General features: G+C 44.6%; 1 protein-coding gene and 1 long non-coding RNA gene across 4 annotated transcripts; both read left to right on the forward strand.

The window, feature by feature from the left end:
• The first annotated feature begins 9,965 nt into the window (after positions 1–9,965).
• LOC112568748 lies at positions 9,966–10,635 on the forward strand. Its single transcript, XR_003100167.1, has 3 exons — positions 9,966–10,119; positions 10,243–10,377; positions 10,589–10,635. It is a non-coding gene; the product is annotated as an uncharacterized LOC112568748 (long non-coding RNA).
• Positions 10,636–19,721: 9,086 nt separating this feature from the next.
• LOC112568747 lies at positions 19,722–24,418 on the forward strand. Of its 3 annotated transcripts, none has more exons than XM_025246217.1 (6): positions 19,722–19,889; positions 20,525–20,654; positions 20,892–21,026; positions 21,602–21,802; positions 22,312–22,450; positions 22,916–24,418. In XM_025246217.1, the coding sequence occupies exons 2-6, from the start codon at positions 20,534–20,536 to the stop codon at positions 23,238–23,240; spliced, it is 921 nt and encodes a 306-aa protein (XP_025102002.1). In that variant the 5' UTR covers positions 19,722–19,889; positions 20,525–20,533; the 3' UTR covers positions 23,241–24,418. The 3 variants fall into 3 exon arrangements, with proteins under 3 accessions (XP_025102002.1, XP_025102001.1, XP_025102003.1); XM_025246216.1 differs by having other exon boundaries at positions 19,731–19,889; positions 21,599–21,802; XM_025246218.1 differs by having other exon boundaries at positions 19,733–19,889; positions 20,525–20,647; positions 21,599–21,802.
• The last annotated feature ends 130 nt before the right edge of the window (positions 24,419–24,548 follow it).

The raw sequence follows: 24,548 nt of genomic DNA on the forward strand, positions 1-24,548 counted from the left end.
TATTATTACCCCTTTATCCCCTCTGAACTGTGCTCACGCTTGTAGCAAAACAGTCCTCTTTAACTCCGTAAACTTAAATCGTCGACCTATACACTCTCATGTGAACAGAAAGTCAACCACTACTTTACATATCGACATGTGGCAGATGTTTGAGTTCATGTCATTCATTTGTCTACTAAGACAGCTCTGGAATGGCTTTCTGTGAAACCACAAGTTCCCTTTCTAAAGACAAAAACCTGTTGAACAGCGAAAGAGTAAGAAAAACACATTTTTATGCAGAAAACAAATGATTTAGTTCGAGTTGGTAGACATCTATAAAATCATGTCAACAAACACAATGGAGGTCTTTAGAAGACTTACAGTATTTGTGATCTGTCCTGGTGTATCGTTGGTGGCCCTATGCTCCTCAAGGAAGCAACAAGGAATAAACTAATGGTGTGTCGTCAGACTTACAATGCCCTCAGGAAAAGCGAAAAAGCTTTCCTTTGGAAGAAGTGTCTTCTACAATAACTTCAAGTTTTGCTGCCACTCCTTATAAAATGGCGATATGAACGTTTGTAGCTTAATGTGTGCAAGTTGATCCTTTTAGTGTCAACATGACTAGTTCATGGTTTGTTTTAGACGATAAAAGTAGATTCCCTCCTGATATCATCCCGAAGATGTACTACATATCTGTTGCCGATCATCTTTGCTCAAAAATAGCATTCACAATGAACAGTTCAGCAGACTTCCATCCTGAGTATCTGTGTGTGTTTTTGTAATTGTTTAGCATTATATTTTATTTGAAATTGACTTGATTGTAATTTATTTTATTTATTTTTCTTAGAATGCTTATCAAAATGTGAGTGAAAGAGTGAAAGATGAGTGGGTGGATTCATTCACTGACAAAGACGCATGTCCAGTATCCGCGATAAAAGTTTTAGTTCGAGCCTTGCCATAGAGTGTTGTTAAATTATTTCAATAAATTTTGGATGAGATGAAATGTTTGTGTTTATATTCTTGTCTGACTGCAAATAGTTTAAATGGCCGCTAGTGAGCTGGGCATATCAAATTGTACACTAAACCAGCGACATTGTCTGTGACCGATTCATCGCTCCATCCCCACCACACACACAAATGTTTCAGTCGTTCAACTCCATGTTCCATCCCCAAGGTTTCACCCACCGTAGATCCGTTTACTTCACTGTGGTCCCTGTGGTTCACACAATACAAAGCACCAGGCGGAATTCAGGCCCCGACATCCTTCGTGTTCAGAGGCTATTGAGAGGACAGGGGATGCCTCAATGGTTATTATACTCTGTCCACCCTCATGTTTGGTTCATCTGCAAGTAATTCGAGATGTTTGCTCTCGTCAGGGAAGCATTAGTACATCACTGTCGTTCAGAATCAAGTCAGGCCAAAGCACATCATGACACAGCTGTTTACGTGGTTATTTTTCTTATACCAACATACCTGCAAAATATTTTACATAATCAAGTGTCAGTGAATTCGCTTATGAAAAAGTCTACGTAGGTAACTTAATCGTCAGAACAGAACCACCGTTGTAATTGTTAAAGTTAGATTGGGTTAGTACTGTCACCAGTTCTCCGAAAACATGGATGGATACAAAGTGCATGTGTGAACATTTAGGTGACATCATACGACACGGTCATTTTCGCACTACCACTGTGTATTTCAGTAGTATAACATTTCAGGTGCAAACTGCCTTTTTAAAAAAGAACGCGCATTTGTGTGAATGTGGGCTCAGTGCTTGTGTAGATATGTTGTCATGTACCTGTTGAAGATAAAGGACACCTCATACTGTCTACAACACAGGGCCTAGGCTCGAAGACGCAGATAGGCCAGCAATGATGGGATGTGTTAGTCATACCGGGTATCACCCAAATGAACAATTTATTCGTCATACGGACGAAGATCGCTCTTGGACAACACAAGGTCTAGTAGGTAAATTAATTTTTCTGTTGCTTTTTTACAGGAAGACTAATTAGAAAACTATCGTTTTATATATGTCTGTGAACAAAAAGTAACGTGTGAAGATTCTACAGCCGATTACCTTCTTTTGCACCTGGATTTTTTGTTTTTGTTAACGAATGTCACTGTTCTTAGTCTCCGACGTTAGTTTGCTACCACTGCTCAGTATCTCAGATAAACAAGCACAATCTAGAGCCTAGCAAATCTGTTATATTATCTATCATGTTAAATTTGTCTTGTTTTGAGTCTGCTTCTTCTGAAAATAGCCGTTACTGCCATCTGTCGAAAAAACAAATACGTTTCATTAAATATTTGCGTGTGTGAGCATCAAGTAACACAAAGTGAGGGCTTGCTATGGTTCTAATACATAGGTGTTGCTATAGACACACCTGACTGTCAGTGCTATCTGTGACTTTGCAGCAAAAACAACATGCTAGGTTCACTCAGCCGAGACAACCCTGACCTGTCACTTCCCCGAGGACATCGGACAGTCCCAGGAGGACTTTAAAGTCTATCACTTCGATGGCGCAGGAACCTCCGGTTAGTGTGCAGCAGGCTACACTATGCTCCCATGTCACTCATTTTAGCAGCACTTTCATTACATTCTTCTGAGAGATAAACCTAGAGGACAACCAATGAACGTTTGATGTAATCACATATTAAATAGTAAGTCTGGCAGACACAAAGGTTGTGTCCTGCGACATGTCCATGTTTGGGGAGCGAGGTTCTAATGGATACAATCATTTCAGGGCCAGATTCTTTATTTTGAGCAAGGAAAGGGAGGTATTGTCCTCATTTTCTTCGATGCGGATTCTTCTTTTAATGGGTCAGGTACCCGTTTAAAAGGTGGTTCTTTTTAGGAAACCTGCGCAAAACGAGTATCGAACCAGCTAGCGTAAGGCTTTCAGACACCGGCACTCTAGTCCTTCTTGAATCTTAAATCTTGAATAATTCTATATCTCAGGTATATTTCACACACATATACATATATCTCATCGACTGCACACCTCTGAATAATTCTTCGTATATTTATTGTAATGTAGATGTCCTGATCGACTGCTCGTGGATGTTGGGCCGTCTGTCCTGCATTCCAGGGGCAGGATACCAGCAGGACATGAACGTTTCCAACAGTGTTACAGTTCAGATCCCTCGAATGTCGCAAAGTTCTGCCGAAAGTTACCTGTGTCTCATCTCTGGAGCTCCTCCAGACCACGGTTCGCTTTGCAGCTTCCGGCCTCCGGGTGTGTGATTCTTTTCTTTTATATTTGATATTCTTTCTTTATGAGTTATAAAACATTCTTCACCATCTGCCTCTCTTTGTCTTCCTTTCTTCCCTGTCTTGACATCTCTATCTCACACACCGTAGTTTTCCTTGCCTTTCCAGCCTTTAAGAGCTGATTTTGTTTTTGGTGCACCATTTTATTGTGATTCTTTGGTGCTTATTTTCTTTATTGTGATTCTTTGGGTGTTTTTTTTTTATTGTGATTCTTGGGTGTTTATTTTCTTTATTGTGATTCTTTGGTTTTTATTTTCTTTCTTCTTCTTCTCTCGTGCAGAAATTGGACAGATTCTCTCCTGTTCTGACACACCCGGGTTAACAGCAGCCGTTATTGTGCTCGGGTGTATTGTCACAGCGATGACAGGAATTATTATATTTCTATGTGCCAAACACAAGAGAAGTGAGTTCCTCTCTTTCTTTCACTCTTTATAGAAAGGCTTTCCACACATGCGTTGAAGGAGCATGCATCAATAAGGTTTTAATATTTAAACATTTATTCTGCAAATGAAAAGAAATGTACAAAATGATAGTTATATTCTAGTTTTTTAAGTCAAGTTATCAAGTTATAAAGATTATTGTGTAATTTTCTTTTCCAGAAAGCCTGTACCGCCGCAGAAATCAAAACGCTCATCCAGTCAACGAAAACATTTATCATCATGAGAGAGAATTCGAAGCTCTATGAGCTAAAGGCACCAGTTGAACACTCGATAGCGAGCTGGGAGCATGGGGTCAGGGAGTCGTTAACGTGACGGATCAAGGGAACGTGTGCAGCACGTAAATCCACTTCCGTAACGTTGTTGAATAAACATCAGTGACACCCGGACAATGACCTACAGACAATTTGAGTGGGTATGGGGAGGGTGTCTCTTTACAAACAATATTTAAAATTATTGAATTCTTTTGTTTGTATTCAGTTGTCTGGTTGTTTAAAAAGTCTTCTTCTGAGGTTAAGGGGAAGCAACGCTGTGAAAGGAACTCTGAGGCCCGTCGCCTGATTGTTTCTTCTGTATTCTAGGTTACATTGTCTGTATGTTGCAATTATTTCACTGTACATAAACAAAGCCAGGGTCAATGCTCCAGGTCTGCTTCACGATTGATAGAGGAACGTCTTTCACGTGCTGATTGAGAGTGATCTCCCTTAGCCTAACAGGTTTGAAAGGACAAACTTTCCACATATTTGTTTTTTTGCTCGGATTTGTTTGTGCTTCAAGTGACTGTTGTACCGATCTGCATTTTGATGACTTCATCGGCATTATGCTGGGTTTTGTAATTGCCTGTGATCTTTTGTGTTTGCCTCTCTTGACATCAACTCTCTCATCGTCGTTTGTCTTCTCTGGCTATCGTCATCACAGTTTCTTCATTTTTTTACAAATCCTCCCTGATATTTTCCGTCAGTGCCAGACATGTTCGTCATTTTATTTTTTATTTTATTTATTTTATTTACTTTTTTTTTTTTTGCAACGTGTGAAACGGGAGGAGGGCTATGATGTAAGTGGTATCCTAAACGAGGCTGTGGCTGTGTCCCTGTGAATGTCTTTGGTTTTCGAGGTTGAAATCAAGACTTCTATTGAGAAATGTCAGCCAAAGAGTGCACTGAGTTACAGCAAGGTATACGCCGCGAGGCTATGCCAGGCTGTACAAAACAAACTAAGTCCACCCGAGAGGTGGCGCTTCGATCTGTGTGTGTGTTTCTGTGGACATTTTGTTTCCCAGTGACAGTATCAACAGTTCGTCGGGGACATGACAAGTTTGTTATTCGCCAGTTTCTTTTCATTTTTAGGGAGGAAGACAGGCCTACAACACTGGTCAATTTATGTTTTGAAAGGTTGTGCATGTAAGGTCATGGTATTTTGTGAGTGAGAGGAACCTTTGAGAAGGTGCATTTCTTGTGTAAATTATAAAATTTTATACAGGGCATTATGAGGCGGACTGGTTATTGTGTGAAGGAGGAGAATGTCGACTATGTGCAGGGCCGCCGAGAGCCAGCCCGGCCCGGGACAGACGACCTCTCCGGGCCCCTGTACTTGTAATCGTAAATTATTTCCCAGTATATAATGTATGTTTACAATTCGAATCTCAATATCTACACTTCATTCAGTAACGAAATATAGACTGCAAACAGTAGGACAAGTGCACTAGGATCTACATCACTACTTGAACATAAAGTTGTTTACATGCGAGTGGTTAGTAAATGAGGACAAATGATGTTAAAGGATCAGACTTGTAGCACCCCGCTCCACAGCCCCCCCCCCCCCTTTAGTAAGGACTGTTACGTCAGCAGCGATGTCAAAACCTCGACAGATTAGAACAACGGGTAGAGGTATCACATCGCCTTTTGTTATAAGTGCTGCGAGTTTTGTAACTAAGCTCACTGACGTGCAAGGAAATGTTCTCTATGTAAGTGATTTATACTTCTTACATGTAAAGAGGAAGAACGAAGAAGTAAATGCCTAAACAAGTCTTCATCGAGTGTCGTTAATAACCTCATTAAAAAAGTGTTTGCTGCGACGAAACAGAACACATCAGTTATCATTTTATCAACTTACATAACAAACACGCAGCACCTATCGAAAGTCCCTTCCTATATTATTCCTTTAGCAAAACCGCACGCGCCGCCGCACACATACACACACAATAACTACACACACGCATGCTGTTACACGTAAACACAAATCTTATGCACCAGGCCCTCACTCAGACCAGGCCCTCCCTTTTCGTATACTTGAAGGAAACGAGGTACCCCAAAGCTTCTAATGCCAAAGCGAAGAAAGTGATGAATCAAATTTTTTTCTCAAAGTTTTGCACCAGGCCCTCCCTTTGCACCAGACCCTCCCATCGACCTGGAACTTTTGTTAAAAAAAAGTTTTGCACTAGGCCCTCCCCCGGGTTTGTTTGCTTTTATTTTGTTTTTTGTTTTGTTTTTTGAAAATGGTTAGGGTTAGAGTGTTCTGCAATTCACATTAATTCACGCAACTGGCTGCGTTCTTCATCGACGTGCGAGTCGAGCGATCCCACCGCCTACAGTTGTTTCATTTCTTTTCATCTGCTTTGCAACGATATTTGAAAGGTTTCAACAAATTGCGAAATGAATTAAAAAAATTGTAAAGCTGGGGAACAGCCACGCGAGAATGTGCCTCTCTTTACACTTTCGCCGATGCCACCCCCGAGGCGAGAGTCCGGGCGTTACTGAGAGCCTGACTCGGCAAAAGCTTTCCCTCCGGTTTGATAGATTTTTTCAAGACTCTCGACGCGAGGCCAGCTACCCCTCACTAAACCGTTCACTCGGTAGTAGTGACAGGCGGTGTGTAGAAAGGGCTTCGACGTAATTACTGGGAATTCCTCGTTGATAAGAAGAATTTCAAGCCCCCAATCCCTATCACGAAGGACGTTCAAGGGGTTCGCACTGTTTTCAAAGCATGGTCACATCTACCTTGATTCCTTCTAAAGCAGCCAGACCTGTTATTGCTCAATCATTTTACAAGTTTGGCACCATGCCCTCCGCACCAGACCCTCCGCACCAGACCCTCCTCTCGAACGTACATTTTCCAAGTTTTGCACCAGACCCTCCTCACCAGACCCTCCCCTCGAACGAACATTTTACAAGTTTGGCACCAGGCCCTCCGCACCAGACCCTCCGCGAGACACAGTCAAGCGTTATTCGATACGCCGACGCGGCTGGCCGAAAGGAGCCACGACGAACCCCTCTCTGCTCAACCAGCGCGCGCCTGAGCCGTGAGAAACGCGGCAGCGAAAGCCGCGAATCACCACCAAGCCAACCCGTACCAGACCTTCGGTCCGCTTCGAAACCGGCTCGCAAGATGACGGGACGCAGACAACGATCGCTTTCGACCGAGGGCTTCGCACGCCGAGCGAGCGCTCATTTGCAGATGAAAAATACAAAACTGGGTGAGCATTTCATATATAGAAACCTTTATAGCCACGGTCCCTTTCGCGCACCTTTCAGGACGCCTGCTTCCCATGTATATAGCGCCGACCTTAACCATACCTGCCTTGTGCAACGCCTCCCATTGCACCAGGCCCTCCGGGCACCTGACCCTCCCTAGGCACCAGACCCTCCGGGCACCTGACCCTCCCTAGGCACCAGGCCCTCCGGGCACCTGACCCTCCCTAGGCACCAGGCCCTCCGGGCACCTGACCCTCCCTAGGCACCAGACCCTCCGGGCACCTGACCCTCCCTAGGCACGGCGCATTTCGGTGAAAATCGTCCTGGTCCCCGCCGCGCACTGCTCGGCGCGAGCGGCTGATGACCCCTTCCTGTGGCTTCACCACCGCCGCGGCTGTGACACCACGGCGTGTATCGCAGCGGCACTGAAAGTATCGTTACATATTCGGGCGGGATTCTGACTTAGAGGCGTTCAGTCATAATCCCTCAGATGGTAGCCACAGTCAGTTACCTTCATTTGCACTTGGGTTTTATTTAATTTCAGTGTTCTTAGTCTGCGACATTAGTTTGATACCGAAACTCAGTATCTCAGATAAGCAAGCACGATCTAGAGCTTAGCAAATGTATTATGTTATCTATCATGTTAAATTTGTCTTGTTTTGAGTCTGCTTATGTGAACCAATATTATTCTGAAAATAACCGTTACTGCCATCTGTCGAAAAAACAAATAAGTTTGATAAAATATTTGTGATGATACGGAGCGCGGCTTGTAGAGGGATGGGCCTCACTCGCCCTTAGGGGAAAGGGGTCACTCTGGCTGGCTCGCTCCGCCCGCTTTCACCCTCACCTCTCAACCGCCCGTTCACACGTCCGCACGCGTACAGACACTCTCACCCGCGTGCGCAAACACAACCGACAAGACAGTTGCACAACAAACAAATTATAATTACAAGAAAATTAAAGCAAATTAGGTTGACACGTGACGCAATATGAGTCTATGAATACGCAGACTATCATCGAGTCACAAAAATGCAAAGAATGAAAAATGAAACAACACACTTTCCTTCTAGACTGTGATGAAACGAATCTTCATGCGACGAACACTCCCCCTGAAGCGTACAGTTCATCAGTCTCGACTAGTTCTTCACGGCAGCGTCGTTCGCGACGGACTGCCTCTAGACAACCAGTAGTGGACAGCCACAGACCTGCCTTGGCACACTACTGTCACTACTGGCTGAGTTGACAAGTCACACACCGATGCCCCTGGCAATGACGATGGCGACGACGTTGAGAGTGAGTTTCCTGACGCACTGTCCCTAGCTCACTGGCATTGCTGCTCCTCTGGTTGCCCCAGGCTACGGATGCAGATGCGGCGACGATTTCAGGCGACAGTGGTCCGGCACCGGCTCCAGACGTCCAAGACCCCAGAGGTACACAGGAACAGCAATCACTACCCCAGCGGTTACCCCAGACAACGGGTGGCAGAGTTGCTGTAGCCGGTTCTGACGGTGTACCTCCTTCTTGACGTCTGCGAGGACGGAGACCCATTCCTCACTCTCACGATTCCAGACTGTAAGTGCCAGCAAGTAGCGCGATACGTTCGGTGGAACGGGCCCCCTACAGACTTGCTGCTTACAGTTGATTCTACGCTCAGAGATGGCAGTCTCTGCTGGTTTCTGGGGAAAGGCCCCGACTAACCCTCTAACCCTAACTATATACTACGAGGCCACGTGGCTACTCGCCACCCCTCATCCCCGGTCCTAACGCTATCTCTCTAGTACTAAGGCCACTACTGACCACCGCGCTATTCTCTACTACTACATCTTACACCCCCTTACCCTGGGCCTATATCACCTCCATCAATCAAGGCGACCTGTCACATCAATGAAAAGGAACAGAGAGGCTTCCCTCCACTGTCCGCTTTCATGGACCGCTGCCCACCTGTCATTATCTACACCCGCTTACCCTGGGCCTCGATCGCCTCTATCAATCACGGCGATCTTTCAAGTAGAAACGGACAGAAAGGCTTCCTCTCGCTGTCCGCTTCCATTGTCCACGGCCCCCCTGTAATTATGTATACCCGCTTCGACTGTTGTTGTGGATTTGAACCAGGCTGTTTCATGACAATATTTGCGTGTTTTAGTATCAAGTATGAAGCAAACTAGAACAGAAACATCAGATAGATGATGTGAGTAGCACAGTCTGGTCCCCTAGACACTCAAGCAGTGGAGTGAACATCATGGAACGGGTACAAAATGGACAAAACTGTTTTAATCAAGCTGATTACACTCAATACCCCCGCCACCCGTGTACGTGTAGGCGACACACTTAGACTTAATTGCTGGTAATGATACAATCTGACTCCGAACCCCCAGTCTCCAATGTTCATCTCCAGGCAGTTTAGTGTAAAAACGAAAATTATTATTAAATCGAGAGATTTGTACAGCAAGTTACAGTAAAAGCAAAACTTTGAATATGGCTGTCACTATTAGTCAGTTCGGATTTTTCCGATTTAAATTCTGTGTCAATCTACGACAACAAAATGTTTGCATGGATAGGTTTAATCTCATAAGAAGGTGATTTTTATTGACAGGTTTGTCGCATTTTTTCTTCGAGTATAGGACTACAGAAGATTATTATTATTACTCATGCTGACCAGTTTATAGCTTCAGTTGTTCTTCAGCTTGAAGAAGTCATTGTTACTTATTATAAAAATATTGATATGTTTATGTAAGAGAACGATTGATCAGTAATTCTGCTGAATACTAGACTCGAGATTAATTAAATTACATTTATATCTTATAGAAAACTTTTAATCCACTTCTTTATTGCAGGGTCCCACACATCGGTGAGATGGCATCAACAATACCTGACGACGATAAGATTTAGATAAGAAACAAGATTACAATGACCCTCAGCAAACTTTGTGTGTTCCTTTGTGTCACCTGGGCATTTCAAGTGAAAGGTGAGAAACGCGCATTAAAGAAAAATCAGCTTCAGTCGGCTTTTACGAGCTTGATATCTTTATTGGTTGTTGTACCTATCTGTCGGTACTCCTGTCCTTAGATAACTTCTTTTTTTCAAACAGCCAGCAAGACGGCCTGCAGAGCGCCATCTGTACAAAAGGCCGAAACAACTAATCTGACTTGCTTCTTCTCAGAGGACATCAGCATCTCAAAAAAAGACTTCACGGTGCTTCACTACAACGGCAAAAAACGACCAGGTATGATTTGTTTTTGTTTGCCTTACATATTTATGTATTCAACTAACCACCAATATATACCTGCGTACACCTGCACGTACACTAAGCACACACACACACTCGCATGTACATTCACGCTCTACAAAAACACACATATATATATATATTTATATTTATTTATTATCATATATAAAATTTACATACATAAAACTATTTTTCTTTCTCGTGGCAGAGGTTGCCGTAGAATGCGTGTGGCTTTCTGGACATCTTCAGTGCGCTGCAAAACGTAATTATTTATTTGACTATGACCAAATCATCAGCAGTACCATCACAGTGCAGATACCCAGGGTGACTGACAACGAAGAAGGAAAGTATACTTGCCAGATCGAGGGGTCAAATCCAGAAGATATCGGATCCTGCGAAGTTTCTCTGACTGCTGGTGCGCAAGCATCTTTACTTTTTTTTTTTTTTTTTTTTTTTTTTTTTTGGCATACAGGATACGTTATAGCCCCGGAATGCAATAATAATAATCATCATCATCATCATCATCGTCATCATAATGGCACGGAAACAGAAACACAATAATATAATCATAAAATGTATCAACATTGTGTATAACTTTTCGATCACATTTGCCACAATCAAAGTTGCTAACACAAAGCGAGGGCTTGTTATGGTTCTAAAACATAGGTGTAGGTATAGACACACCTGACTGTCAGTGCTGTCTGTGACTTTGCAGCAAAAACAACATGCGAGGTTCACTCAGCCGAGACAACCCTCGTAATAGTTCCTAGAACAAAGTTATACAGTACTAATATTGTCATTTTACCTGCTGACTAAAAACTTTATGAGCTTTTCTCACAAACTTCATTATTGTCAGTCAATTTGAGACGCTAGTCACTCTCATTGACACTGATGTTCCTGCCTTGTCAAATGCTATTGCAATAAACTCGATTACTATACTGTATGGTAGTGTGCGACATCGCAGTTAGTGGGGATGGAACATAGCACGCACACAGGGAGGTGGAGGCTGGCAATGTGGGGGTCGGGTGGTCGCTGCCGGGTGACAGCCACGTGACAGAGGGAAGGTGTGAGGGGGTCGACTAGCGACAGGATGCAGGTGCGCGGATGTGGATGGATACGCCTAATCAACCATCCAAACAAAGTTATGCAGAGGGCAACCCAGAATCACGAGGTCAGAAGAGTTGGAGGACCTTACGGATACATGTATCACCATCTTCAGTGTACCCTGCGCAGCAAACATTCTTCCTGCGATAGGCGAGCTCCGTGACCACTTTGTACGTTGACCTCAGCTCTGTTCTGTAAGCAGCAAATGTTGTTTAACTCGAGATACATGCATACGAAAAAATAGAAAGACGAGACAAAAAATGGCGTATCATACGACTACTTCTAAGATGTTAATCTTTTCCTATTCCTTTGGCTAAGGAGCATACACATATTTTAGTTACAGAAGTCTTACAAAACAAGTGCGAGCATGACAACTGTGAAATTATAGGTCACGAATCACATTCGCATACACAAACGCATACACTCACATTCACACTTACCACCAGACCTTCCTATATGCACCAGGCCCTCACTCAGACCAGGCCCTCCCTTTTCGTATACTTGAAGGAAACGAGGTACCCCTAAGCTTCTAATGCCAAAGCGAAGAAAGTGATGAATCAAATTTTTTTGTTTTGCACCAGACCCCTCTCTGCACCAGACCCTCCCATCGACCTGGAACATTTGTTAAAAAAAAGTTTTGCACCAGGCCCTCCCTTTGCACCAGACCCTCCTCTTTGCACCAGACCCTCCCATCGAAGTGGAACTTTTTTTTAGTCTTCTAATGCCAAAGCGAAGAAACTGATGAATCAAATTTTTTTGTTTTGCACCAGACCCTCCTCTCTGCACCAGACCCTCCCATCGACCTGGAACTTTTGTTAAAAAAAAGTTTTGCACTAGGCCCTCCCCCGGGTTTTTTTGCTTTTGTTTTGTTTTTGGTTTTTTTTTTTTTAAATGGTTAGGGTTAGAGTGTTCTGCAATTCACCTTAATTCACGCGACTGGCTGCGTTCTTCATCGACGTGCGAGTCGAGTGATCCCATCGCCTAAAGTTGTTTCATTTCTTTTCATCTGCTTTGCAACGATATTTGAAAGGTTTCAACAAAATGCGAAATGAATGAAAAAATTGTAAAGCTAGGGAACAGCCACGCGAGAATGTGCCTTTTTTTTTTTACACTTTCGCCGATGCCACCCCCGAGGCGAGAGTCCGGGGCGTTACTGAAAGCCTGACTCGGCAAAAGCTTTCCCTCCGGTTTGATAGACTTTTTCAGACTCTCGACGCGGAGGCCAGCTACCCCTCACTAAACCGTTCACTCGGTAGTAGTGACAGGCGGTGTGTAGAAAGGGCATCGACTTAATTACTGGGAATTCCTCGTTGATAAGAAGAATTTCAAGCCTCCAATCCCTATCACGAAGGACGTTCAAGGGGTTCGCACTGTTTTCAAAGCATGGTCACATCCACCTTGATTCCTTCTAAAGGCAGCCAGACCTGTTATTACTCAATCTCTTGTGGCTAAACGCCACTTCTCCCTCTAAGAAGTTAGCACCGATGCGTGAAGAATCGGTGAACTATTTAACAGGCTAGAGACTCGCCCGTTATCGGAATTAATCAGACAAATCGCTCCACCACCTAAGAACGGCCATGCGCCACCACCCACCGAATCAAGAAAAAGATATCAATCTGTCAATGCTTACAGTGTGCGGACTGGGTGTGTTTTACCGTGTTGAATCAAATTAAGCCGCAGGCTCCACTCCTGGTGGTGACCTTCCGTCAATTCCTTTAAGTTTCAGCTTTGCAACCATACTTCCCCTGGAACCCGAAAAGTTTGGTTTCAGAGTCGATGAATCGACACTTGCACAACGCTAGTTGGCATCGTTTATGGTCAGAACAATGACAGTATTTAATCGTCTTCGATCCTCTGACTAGTTCTTGACTAATGAAAATATGCTTGGCAAATGCTTTCGCAGTTGTTCGTCTTGCGAAGACGACCCTGCGAAGAGCCGCGCACGCTCAGGCTTCGCGCAGTGACCGTCGCGAGACGGACCGCACGACCATGCCTGAGATGCAACTACGAGCTTTTTAAGCACAACGACTTTAATATACGCTATTGGAGCTGAAATTACCACGGCTGCTGGCACCAGACTTGCCCTCCAATAGATCCTCGTTAAAGGGTTTAAAGTGTACTCATTCCAATTGCGGAGCCTCAAAAGAGTTCCGTATTGCTATTTTTCGTCACTACCTCCCCTAGCCGGGAGTGGGTAAGTTGCGCGCCTGGTGCCTTCCTTGGATGTGGTATTCGTTTCTCATGCTCCCTCTCCGGAATCACACCCTGATTCCCCGTTACCCGTTGTCAACATGGTAGGTCTATCACGTACCATCGACAGTTGATAAGGCAGACATTTGAAAGAAGCCTCGCCGGCTCGAGGCCATGCGATCGGCACAAAGTTATCCAGAGTCATTAAAAGGGACGGGCCGAGACCCCGACTGATTTTGAACTAATAAAGCGCTCTTTCCCGGCTTTGACGGGTCGGAGTTGGTTTGCATGTATTAGCTCTAGAATTGCCACAGTTATCCAAGTAGAAATGGATCATCTAAGGAACCTCGACTGATTTCATGAGCCATTCGCGGTTTCACCGTACGAGGCATGGCTTAATCTTTGAGAACAAGCATATGACTACTGGTAGGATCAACCAGAATGCTGTTGGGTGTACACGTAACCGCCTCCCACGAAGCAGTCGCCGCTGGAGCGCGGGTCCTGAGTTCGCGGGTGCTTTTCGCTCTTGCAACCGAATCATCGGTTCAAATTTTCAACGTGCGGAGCGTTCACCCGATCGACACGGGCGCGCTCTTTCACTCGAGACACAGTCAAGCGTTATTCGATACGCCGACGCGGCTGGCCGAAAGGAGCACGACGAACCCCTCTCTCTGCTCAACCAGCCCACGCCTGAGCCGTGGGAAACGCGACAGCGAAAGCCGCGCGAATCGCCAGCGAGCCAACCCGTACCACACCTTCTTCGGTCCGCTTCGAAACCGGCTCGCAGCAGGACGGGACGCAGACAACGATCACTTTCGACCGAGGGCGTCGCACGCCGAGCGAGCGCTCAGTTGCCGATGCAAAAATCCACAACTGGGTGAGCATTACATGGCTAATAGTAACCTTTGTCTATTGCCATGTTCACTTTCTAGCGCCTTTCGGCACACCTGCTCCCCATATATATAGCGCCGACTTATCACTTCCCTGCCTTGTGCCACGCCTCCCCATTCACCAGGCCCTCCGCACCTGACCCTCCGCACCTGACCCTCCGCTCAAACGAACATTTTCAAAGTTTGGCACCAGACCCTCCGCACCTGACCCTCCTCTCTAACACATTTTCCAAGTTTGGCACCAGACCCTCCGCACCTGACCCTCCTCTCGAACGTACATTTTTCAAGGTTTTCACCAGAACCTCCGCACCTGACCTGCTAATAGTAACCTTTCTCTATTGCCATGTTCACTTTCTCGCGCCTTTCGGCACACCTGCTCCCCATATATATATAGCGCCGATTTTGCCCTTCCCTGCTTTGTGCCACGCCTCTCCTTGCACTAGGCCCTCTGCACCAGACCCTCCGCACCAGACCCTCTTGTTCGGTAAACTTGAAGGAAACGAGGTTCCCCTAAGCTTCCAGTACCAAAATGAAGTTACTAATGACTAGAAGTGTGTTTTCAATGTGTTGCACCAGACCATCCGCTTTGCACCAGACCCTCCGCTCGAACGAACATTTTACAAGTTTGGCACCATGCCCTCCGCACCAGACCCTCCGCACCTGACCCTCCTCTCGAACGTACATTTTCCAAGTTTTGCACCAGACCCTCCTCACCAGACCCTCCCCTCGAACGAACATTTTACAAGTTTGGCACCAGGCCCTCCGCACCAGACCCTCCGCGAGACACAGTCAAGCGTTATACGATGCGCCGACGCGGCTGGCCGAAAGGAGCCACGACGAACCCCTCTCTGCTCAACCAGCGCGCGCCTGAGCCGTGAGAAACGCGGCAGCAAAAGTCGCGAATCACTACCAAGCCAACCCGTACCAGACCTTCTTCGGTCGGCTTCGAAACCGGCTCGCCAGATGACGGGACGCAGACAACGATCGCTTTCGACCGAGGGCTTTGCACGCCGAGCGAGCGCTAATTTGCAGATGAAAAATACAAAACTGGGTGAGCATTTCATATATAGAAACCTTTATAGCAACGGTCCCTTTCGCGCACCTTTCAGGACGCCTGCTTCCCATGTATATAGCGCCGACCTTAACCATACCTGCCTTGTGCCACGCCTCCCATTGCACCAGGCCCTCCGGGCACCTGACCCTCCCTAGGCACCAGGCCCTCCGGGCACCTGACCCTCCCTAGGCACCAGGCCCTCCGGGCACCTGACCCTCCCTAGGCACCAGACCCTCCAGGCACCTGACCCTCCCTAGGCACCAGGCCCTCCGGGCACCTGACCCTAACTCTACCGGCACCAGACCCTCCTATTGAACTGAAACTTCCAAGATGATGGGTGAATTCTCATTTGGTATGGTTATCGGGCTGGGTATTGTTGTGATCGGTTTTTGTCGGTGTACAGAGACACAACGTTGTTCGGAATGCGATCAACCGGCGAAAGGAGAAAGCGTTGCTGCTATGGACAACATTTGTTCAATTTTTCCCCTATTACTTTCCTTTTTTTTGAAACCAGGGCCTCACGCACCAGACCCTCCTCTTCGCACAAGACCCTCCTCTGCACCAGACCCTCCTGTATGCACCAGACCCTCCCATAGCACCAGGCAGGCCTCCATTTTAGTATACTTGAAGGAATCGAGGTACCCCTAAATTTCTAATACCAAAGCGAAGTTAATGACGAGTAAAGTTTTTCAAAGTCTTTGACCAGACCCTCCTATCTGCACCAGACCCTCCATCGAACTGGAATATTTTCAAAAGTTTTGCACCAGGCCCTCCCCTGGGTTTTTTTGAAGAAAAAAAAAAAGAAAAAAGCGAAGTAGTAAAAGGGAGAAAAGTGGTGTGCTGCTTTACCGGTGCACCCGGTAGCTGCATCACCACCTTTCCCCCTTTGTACTGAGGAGGGGGACTCGAGCCCAACGTCGGAGATGCGTCCGTCAGCGAATGCGGACAAATCTCCTGGTCCAAGGCTCAGTCTCAATAGATCGCAGTGAGGTGGCTGCTCTACTAAGTACGACACCCCGACCGAGAAGTAGGTCGTCTACGAATGATTTGGCATCTCCACGTCGCATGGGGTGAAAATCGTCCTGGTCCCCGCCGCGCACTGCTCGGCGCGAGCGGCTGATGACCCCTTCCTGTGGCTTCACCACCGCCGCGGCTGTGACACCGCGGCGTGTATCGCAGCGGCACTGAAAGTATCGTTACATATTCGGGCGGGATTCTGACTTAGAGGCGTTCAGTCATAATCCCTCAGATGGTAGCCTCGCACCATTGACTTATCAGCCAAGCACATAAACCTTTCGGGACGCCTGCTCCCCATGTATATAGCGCCAACCCTAACCATCCCTGCCTTGTGCCACGCCCCCCTCCAAATTTCTAACCGGGCGCGAGCCGTTCAGGCCCTCCCTAGGCACCAGACCCTCCCGAATCCCTTCAGCCGTTGCCGGTGTACAGCGCTGCCGAGAGACCGTTGTGAGTCTTTTTCCGATTTTTGCCCATCGTTTGAGAAAAGACACTAGGCCTACAGCAAGCGATGCTCGTTAACAACGATTCCATTTGAATTCCCTGGGGAAATTATTATCCATTTTATTTCTATTGATTTTTTGGTCAAAACAAGACTTGCATGACCATGAGAAATTAGAGAGAGGATAAAATATGTTACTTTTGTTTCAATTTTTTTTCTACACTTGTATTGCTTTATTTTGCTTCAGTGCTGAAAGAAAGTGCACATCAAGATAGTGAACATGGTGGCTTAGAAGATTTATTTTCCAATGATCAGCGAAACCAAACCCATTTGACTGGACTAAACAGAGATGGAAAAATGCAAGACTGGGATAGCAGACTTCTCGATTCATTTCAAAACTGACACCATTGCTCTATTGATGACAGACAGGTGTATGTTGAAGATGACGTGTTTAATTAAGATGAGGCTGAACCTTACACAGTACTTGTCTCATACATTTCATACATCGCAAGTCTGTTACATGCCACACACCATAATTCTTACACAGGAACGCGTTATGTTACAGGTCCCACACGTCACATGTCACATGCGTTATGTTACAGGTCCCACACGTCACCCAGGCCACACGTCATCATACTCACACGTGTTGTTCTTTTGCTCACCTGCATCTCCTACATCGCGGAGGAAAATGCCAACACCACGTGTTAGTGCAGACTTCGTGCGCGTGCTGAGTCAGAACAGTTTTGTACATCAGGTACCTGGTGAGAGTTTAGAAAAACAGTTACACACAAATACTTAGACACAACTCACGTGCCTGTGTGCGCCAGGTATTCGGTGGGAGTTTAAAGAAGCCGTTACACAGAAACAACAGACTGGGACATCTAATCTAAAAAATGTTATTTCCCACGAAGGCACATTTCACAAAATACCATTTGCTTTATTATATTACAGTTTGACTATCATGCACTCGACTAAACTTTTAGGCTAGGGCAACGGCCGTGAGATATGTATGTGTAAACCTTGACATAAACTGTGTATTAAAATATCAAGAAAAATATTTCAGAAGCGAGTAGAATGAAAGGAGGCAAGAAATCTGATTTTTTTTTTAAATATCAAATTTATCACGAAATTTGACAAGAGCTTTCATTAGGCCACGTGCGTTTGAAATGCTGACAATAAAACACATCTGGATACTTACGACTCCTGTACAGTGCACTCAGTACCAGTCACATTGCCTGAGGTCACACCTTGCACCACGTGGAAAATAAGAAAACAGACCAGAAATCCCAATGGAGCAGGACACTTCAGCTTCGTGTTCATTTTCTGACCCTGCAATAATACTGTACTTTATTTCGTCTTCCTGTAAACAGTAATATTCCTGGGATGATAGATTATCCCTATATTATCTACCTTGATGGGTGTTAGTTCCTTTGTGCACTATTCTACAGTAGCTGCATGGAAGAAAAGAGACTGCTCATGTAAATGACACTGAAGACGATGTTACACTAGATTTTACTTCCAAGAAGTACAGTATTCCATGGAGAGCCAACTGTCAGCCTGTTATTTTAGACTGTAAGCAGGGCCGCCGAGAGCCACCCGGGCCCCGGGACAGACCTCTCCGGGCCCCTTGTACTTGTAATCGTAAATTATTTTCCCAGTATATAATGTATGTTTACAATTCGAATCTCAATATCTACACTCAAACTCAACTTCTGCATGTGTAATGTTTGGGTGTTCTGTCCTTAGACCTTTCTTTAAAAGAAAAAGAAAAGGAGAAGAAGAAAAAAAAATCCACTGACCAAGGCCGGGCCCCCTTGACAGCCGCGGGCCCGGGTACACCAGACCCCCCTGTCCCCCCCTCTCGTCAGGCCTGTGTGTGCAACGTTAAAATCTAATGGAGCAAATTTTAGCCAAAACTTAGAAGAAAAATGTATATTAAAGTTGTCACTGACTGACAAAAGTAGAGTGAAAGAGAGTTCTAAAATGTTGGTGCCTGAAACTGAAGACGCTTTATACCCGAGGTTAGACGGACACTGAGAAACAGATAAGAGTCATCATGTATAATGTGATACTGTCATAATAACGATGGTGATGATGTTATTGCCTTCTTCCTCTTACTTTTGAACATTAAAATTTTATTGTACGTTTTACGAAACGAGTATTCATTCACTTACTCCCTCACTCACAACCCAGTCGATGGCGTGCTCGAGTACCCGTCGCTTCCTGCTTCTGATTTCTTCCGTTCTTCCTTCTTTTCTCCCTTCTGGTGTCTCTCGTTAATAATCATCACTACTTTAAAAGACAAAAGTCCAGTGAAAATACTCTCTGTGATCTAACAACAACCTTTTTAGAGGAGAACAAGCAAGCCAGGTGATCACTTCTCAATGCACCTCACACACAGGATGCTTTGTCCTTAGCAGTGTACCTGCGTCATTGGGTGTTAGGCAGGATCTGGATTTTCCGACAATAGCTTAACCGTAATAAACTGACCTGGGTACCGGCTAATCTACCCCTCATTACACCGTCGCTGCACTCAGTTACACCCGCTATTTGCACCCGTATCGCTGGCCAATAACTGCACTCACTCCATCCCTGTTTTGACACCACCCAACCACAGAGAGGTAGAACTTTGTCATCCACCCGAGTCGTCTTCAGCCTGCGGGTACGTCAATGTCAACAGTCAACTGCGTCGACAGAATCGTCGGAGCGTCGCCAACGGTTGCTGCTGGACGTCAGATGTCGCCCTCACTCTGCTGTCTGTCGCCCTGACTGACGACACCAGGCTGTGGTGGAGTCTCGAGAAGACAAGAAGGTAATAACTGTCCGCCAGTTCTTCACTAGCTTATTCCTTTTCGGTCGTTCTACTACTTCCTTTCAATTTGTACGTACGTTCTTTTTTCTTTTTACTTACATTCTTTTTTCTCATCATCTATTCGTTCTTTGTTCATCTATCGTTCTTTCTTTCTTTCAATTCCGAAGTTACCTCTGTAGAGTTAGGATTACCGATATTCCAATTCTGAACGAGAATTAGCTTACTAGGCCCCTCGGTTCTTTAAGTATTCAACAGTTTTTTAGCATCGCTCTATTAATATTATTCTTAAGACACAAATAACGAGCTGCATGAGTTCAAACGGACAAAGATTATATTATTGTTGTGGATCCGTTTATTTCTTGTCTGAAAACAAACAGCTCATGTTGACTTCTATCCGCCTTCTGACTTTACATTTTAACCAACCCGGTCACTGAAAAAACAACAATAAAAAAGAATGCCAAATGACGAAATACTAGATGACCACTTCGATGCCTTCAGTGTATTGTTGAAATGTTAACAAGATGACATGTGAGGATGTATACATGTCATGTTTCTATGATCTTCGTGTATAGTGTATCTTGTATTTCTCTACGCTCACAGTGAACATTATTTCTATACTGATTCTCACGATGCAGGAACTAATCATGGACTCCAGTAGCCCTAAAGGCTCAAAGGCCGCTAACTTCTATTCTGGACGAGATGTCAGACGAGATGAAATCTTGTTAACTGTCATCATACTATCGCCACTACAACAATGGTATGAGGTAATGACAGGGTCACTAGACTTCAGCAACTGTGGCCAGTTGTAAATAATATTAATACTAACCGACGATTAATAAATCGCATTTTATTAGCAGTTACAATGTCTCTTCTTGCCGTCTTATGTTCCTCAATGAGTAAAAAGGAATAAACTAAACCTAAACTACAATTTCTCATCTACATAATAAGGGATACAAATGTGCTATTTTTTCTGTATATTTTACTTTCTTGTCGATTCTGCAGGGGAGCCAATCACGTGCGACTTTCCCTCCGTGGCTCCGATGGAGGAGGCGAGGCTGACCTGCTACTTCCCTGAAGACGTGCACCGGGCACAGAAGGACATCGTGGTGTATCGCCATGTCCTTGATGGCAGTCCAGGTACCCGTTCATCAGATGTGAAAACAGTTTTGTGTGTAAACCACAAAGATATACAGATATAACTGTCAGACCTGACAAAAATACTTTTAGTGACTTGTGCAGTCTGCACGGACATCTAGTTGGCTCTGTCTGCAAACTGTGAATCGAATTACTCATAGTTGTATTTTTAGATGAACCCCAAGATCTTTCATTTCCCTCCCCTCGCTCCTTATTCACAACCCCCTTTAAGACTGAGGAAAGGAAGCCAGAAGTCTTGTACAAGATTGTTACTTCTTGTTGCGAGATGTCAGATGTCTTCATGAAAAGATTCAAGATACTTCTCATGCACGCAATCCAACACGACTCTCCTAGTCTAGTGAAATCCCCTTTATGGCCAATAAAGCCGATGTTTTTTCATTGTACTACAGAGGCCGATGCTTGTTGTTTGTATAGCAGAGGCTAATGTTTGTTGTTTGTATTACACAGACCGATGTTTGTTGTTTGTATTACACAGACCGATGTTTGTTGTTTGTGTTGCACAGGCCGATGTTTGTTGTTTGTATTACACAGACCAATGTTTGTTGTTTGTATAGCAGAGGCAGTGCTCGGGTGCTGGTGGCGCAATGCACACCTGGACTGCTCCACCAGACAAGGCTACGTCTTTGATGACGTCATCTCCGACCACCTGACGATTCGAGTTCCTCATGCAACCGCCGACAAGACCGGAACTTATGCTTGTCAAGTGACTGGCTACAGGGCTGATGAAGCAAAGATCTGCGAGTTTATTTTGAACAATGGTATGCCACAGTCTCTTTCTCACACACACAATTATTCAAACCATTAAAACTATGCATTCTTGTCTCTGTAAATAAACATATATAATACAAATAAATTCTGAAGGGAATTATCTATTTACATTTTTGCGTTTCCTGCTCATCTGTTACATTACTTAAGGCAAAGCTTTGACGTGGCTGTTATATCAAGACTTAGCCACACTTTGCCAAATTTTTGTCCACATTTGTTTCAGTTAAGAATGGTTTTATGGCTACGAGCCACTCTGAATAGCTCATTGTCATCGTTTCATTGTCATTCTCTCGTTCAGGACAGAGCAACTTTCTCGTCTAACGGCCCAAGGACTTCGTATTATGTGTGTTTATAATCCTTGCAGCTTTGTATTCTGTATGTCTATAATCCTTGCAGCTTTGTATTCTGTGTGGCTATAATCCTTGCAGCTTTGTATTCTGTATGGCTATAATCATTGCATCTTTATACAGGATTGCTTTACTTTTGATCTTTTCCAACGCAGATGTACCGGACCACTCCAGTTACAAAGGACTCCCGATACAAAACAACTACCCAATACTTCATGTAGTTGACGGGACAGTTATAGGGCTACTTGTCTTTCTTCTTCTTTTGATCGCCTTGGCGATGTGCTACCTGCGACAGTGAGTACAAGTGTCGGTCTGCTCCTTGAATAGTAACAAGTGCTTTCTTTCAGTCGTATTTCTAAAGTTGGATCTTATCCACAAACTGGATTATAAAACGAATCACAAAGAAAAGGCTGACGACAAGATTGGCGATTAATAAAACAAATTAGCATCGATGTGTTTATAATTGGAGCTAACCACTTTACTGTTTACAATATGGAAATAAACTAGGAAGTTTTTTAAATACTGATAAATAAAGGTTTTAAAATGTGAATAGGTATCTAAGAAAAGAGGTGTTTAGATTTATATATATATATAGGTATCTAAGTATATGTGTATCGATATAAAGATATCGATGTGTTGATATAGATATATAGGTATCTAACTATATACATATGTGTAAGTATAGATATTTAAAATATTACATACATTCTAGCTCTCCACTTTCAGAAATGCTAATACACTGTGCTGATTTTGTTTCAGTCGCGTGAGAATTAAGGAAGTCTGGGGCAGGTTCACAAAAGTTTTCAAGGACAAGGAACTTGACCCTTTGGTGAAACACGAGAACGAAGCGGAAGGCTCAAAACGCGAACCGGAAGTTCCAGAGGTCGTGGTGGTCTGTGGGCGAAGAGGGCATGCCATGTGTGGCTGGGAGGGGCCCGCTCTGTCAAGACCAGATTCCATAGTGGAAACCATCGAGACCGAGCAAGACGAATCAGAAAATAACGAGAGCTGCGCAAATCACACAGAGCCTCGATTAGAAGAGAAGTCACGTGACACTTCAGGGGCAGGAAAAAGAAACGGATGAAGGTGACAATCAAAGCGAGTATCACCTGGAGGCAAGTGAGTCGTCTGTGGACCGATCTGTGCCTCTGATGGAAGACAACGAGACAGGTAACGACCAGTGTGACTCTGGAGTGGACGAAAGTGAAAACGGATCTGATACTTTTCTAGAAAAAAACGAATGCGATGTCGACATGAAACAGAATGAACCTTGTGAAGACCGACCTGTAGGGGACACCAGCCAGGGCGCAGAGGACCAGGAAGAACATGAAGAACTCGAGTCGCTACAGGAACAGAGAGAAGTAAGTAAAGACTCACCTCTACAGGAAGACCGCGGGGTGAACAAAGACCAGGCTGACCCTCCACAGGAGGAGAGTGAGATGAGAGAGAACCAGTCTGAACCTCTTCTGGAAGGGAATAAAATAGAGAAGGACCGGTCAGGTTCTCTACAGGAAGGGGGCGAGATAAACAGAGGCTGGTCAGATTCTCTACAGGAGGAGCTCGAGAAAGATGAAGATCGGTCAGAGGAAAAGGAGACAGACGAAGACAGCGATGTCTGTCTGCTGGACAAGGACGACACTGACGATGACCAGTGTGATTATGAGTTGGAGCAGAACGAGGCCGACGATGCTGGCGATGTCAGAGTGTGTCTTCAGGCAGTTGCTATGGGTTCTAACGAGTGTCTCTGTGACACATGCATAACGTCTGCCAACTCTGCTTCCTGATGGTACATGGACAGCGAATTTTCAGAACTTAAACGATGTCTTTCACTTTATTAAAAGTTTGACTTTTAGAACCCTAAAATGATTAGTCGTAATTTTTGTCTTAATATTAGCAGAAGGAAATCAAATGGCCTTTTTGTATTGCAGTGCACAGTTTCCACATTAGCATTTTGATCTGTTATATCGTGGTGGTTCCAACATCTTCGAATTTTTTTCTATTTCATTCATATTTTTTTTCTTTTTCTTCTCTTTAGTGCTTGTCTGTCACCCTTTCATATCTTTCTTGGTCATTTTAAATCCTTAGATTTTGTTCTTCTAGGAATTAGCCATTGACATTTGTGACACGTCACCCTCCCTTCTCCTCACCGTGTACACATTTTCTCTCAGAAAACGGCAGTGGCAGTGTTCATTATGTATGTTGGACTTTGGGCTCATTGTTTGAAATAAAGCATGTTACCGTTTTGAAATAAAAATTCCAAAATTTAATTTTGCTGATTTTGTTTCTTTTAGTGATGTATCCATATAATCACAAGTGCGTGAGTGCTCACAGCTCAGAGCCTGCATTTCTACATTCGTCTGTGCTAAGGATCATGAGACATAATAGCATCTTT

Source organism: Pomacea canaliculata, linkage group LG7 (assembly GCF_003073045.1).
Source record: "Pomacea canaliculata isolate SZHN2017 linkage group LG7, ASM307304v1, whole genome shotgun sequence".
In the NCBI taxonomy this organism is placed as follows: Eukaryota; Metazoa; Mollusca; class Gastropoda; order Architaenioglossa; family Ampullariidae; genus Pomacea; species Pomacea canaliculata.

Bases quoted from the DNA above. Each gene is read 5' to 3' on its own strand.
- LOC112568747 (XM_025246216.1), top strand. From the start codon at position 20,534: ATGGACTCCAGTAGCCCTAAAGGCTCAAAGGCCGCTAACTTCTATTCT. The intron at 20,655-20,891 runs TAATGACAGGGT...TCGATTCTGCAG, and splicing joins ACTACAACAATGGTATGAGG to GGGAGCCAATCACGTGCGAC. The intron at 21,803-22,311 runs GTATGCCACAGT...TTTCCAACGCAG, and splicing joins CGAGTTTATTTTGAACAATG to ATGTACCGGACCACTCCAGT.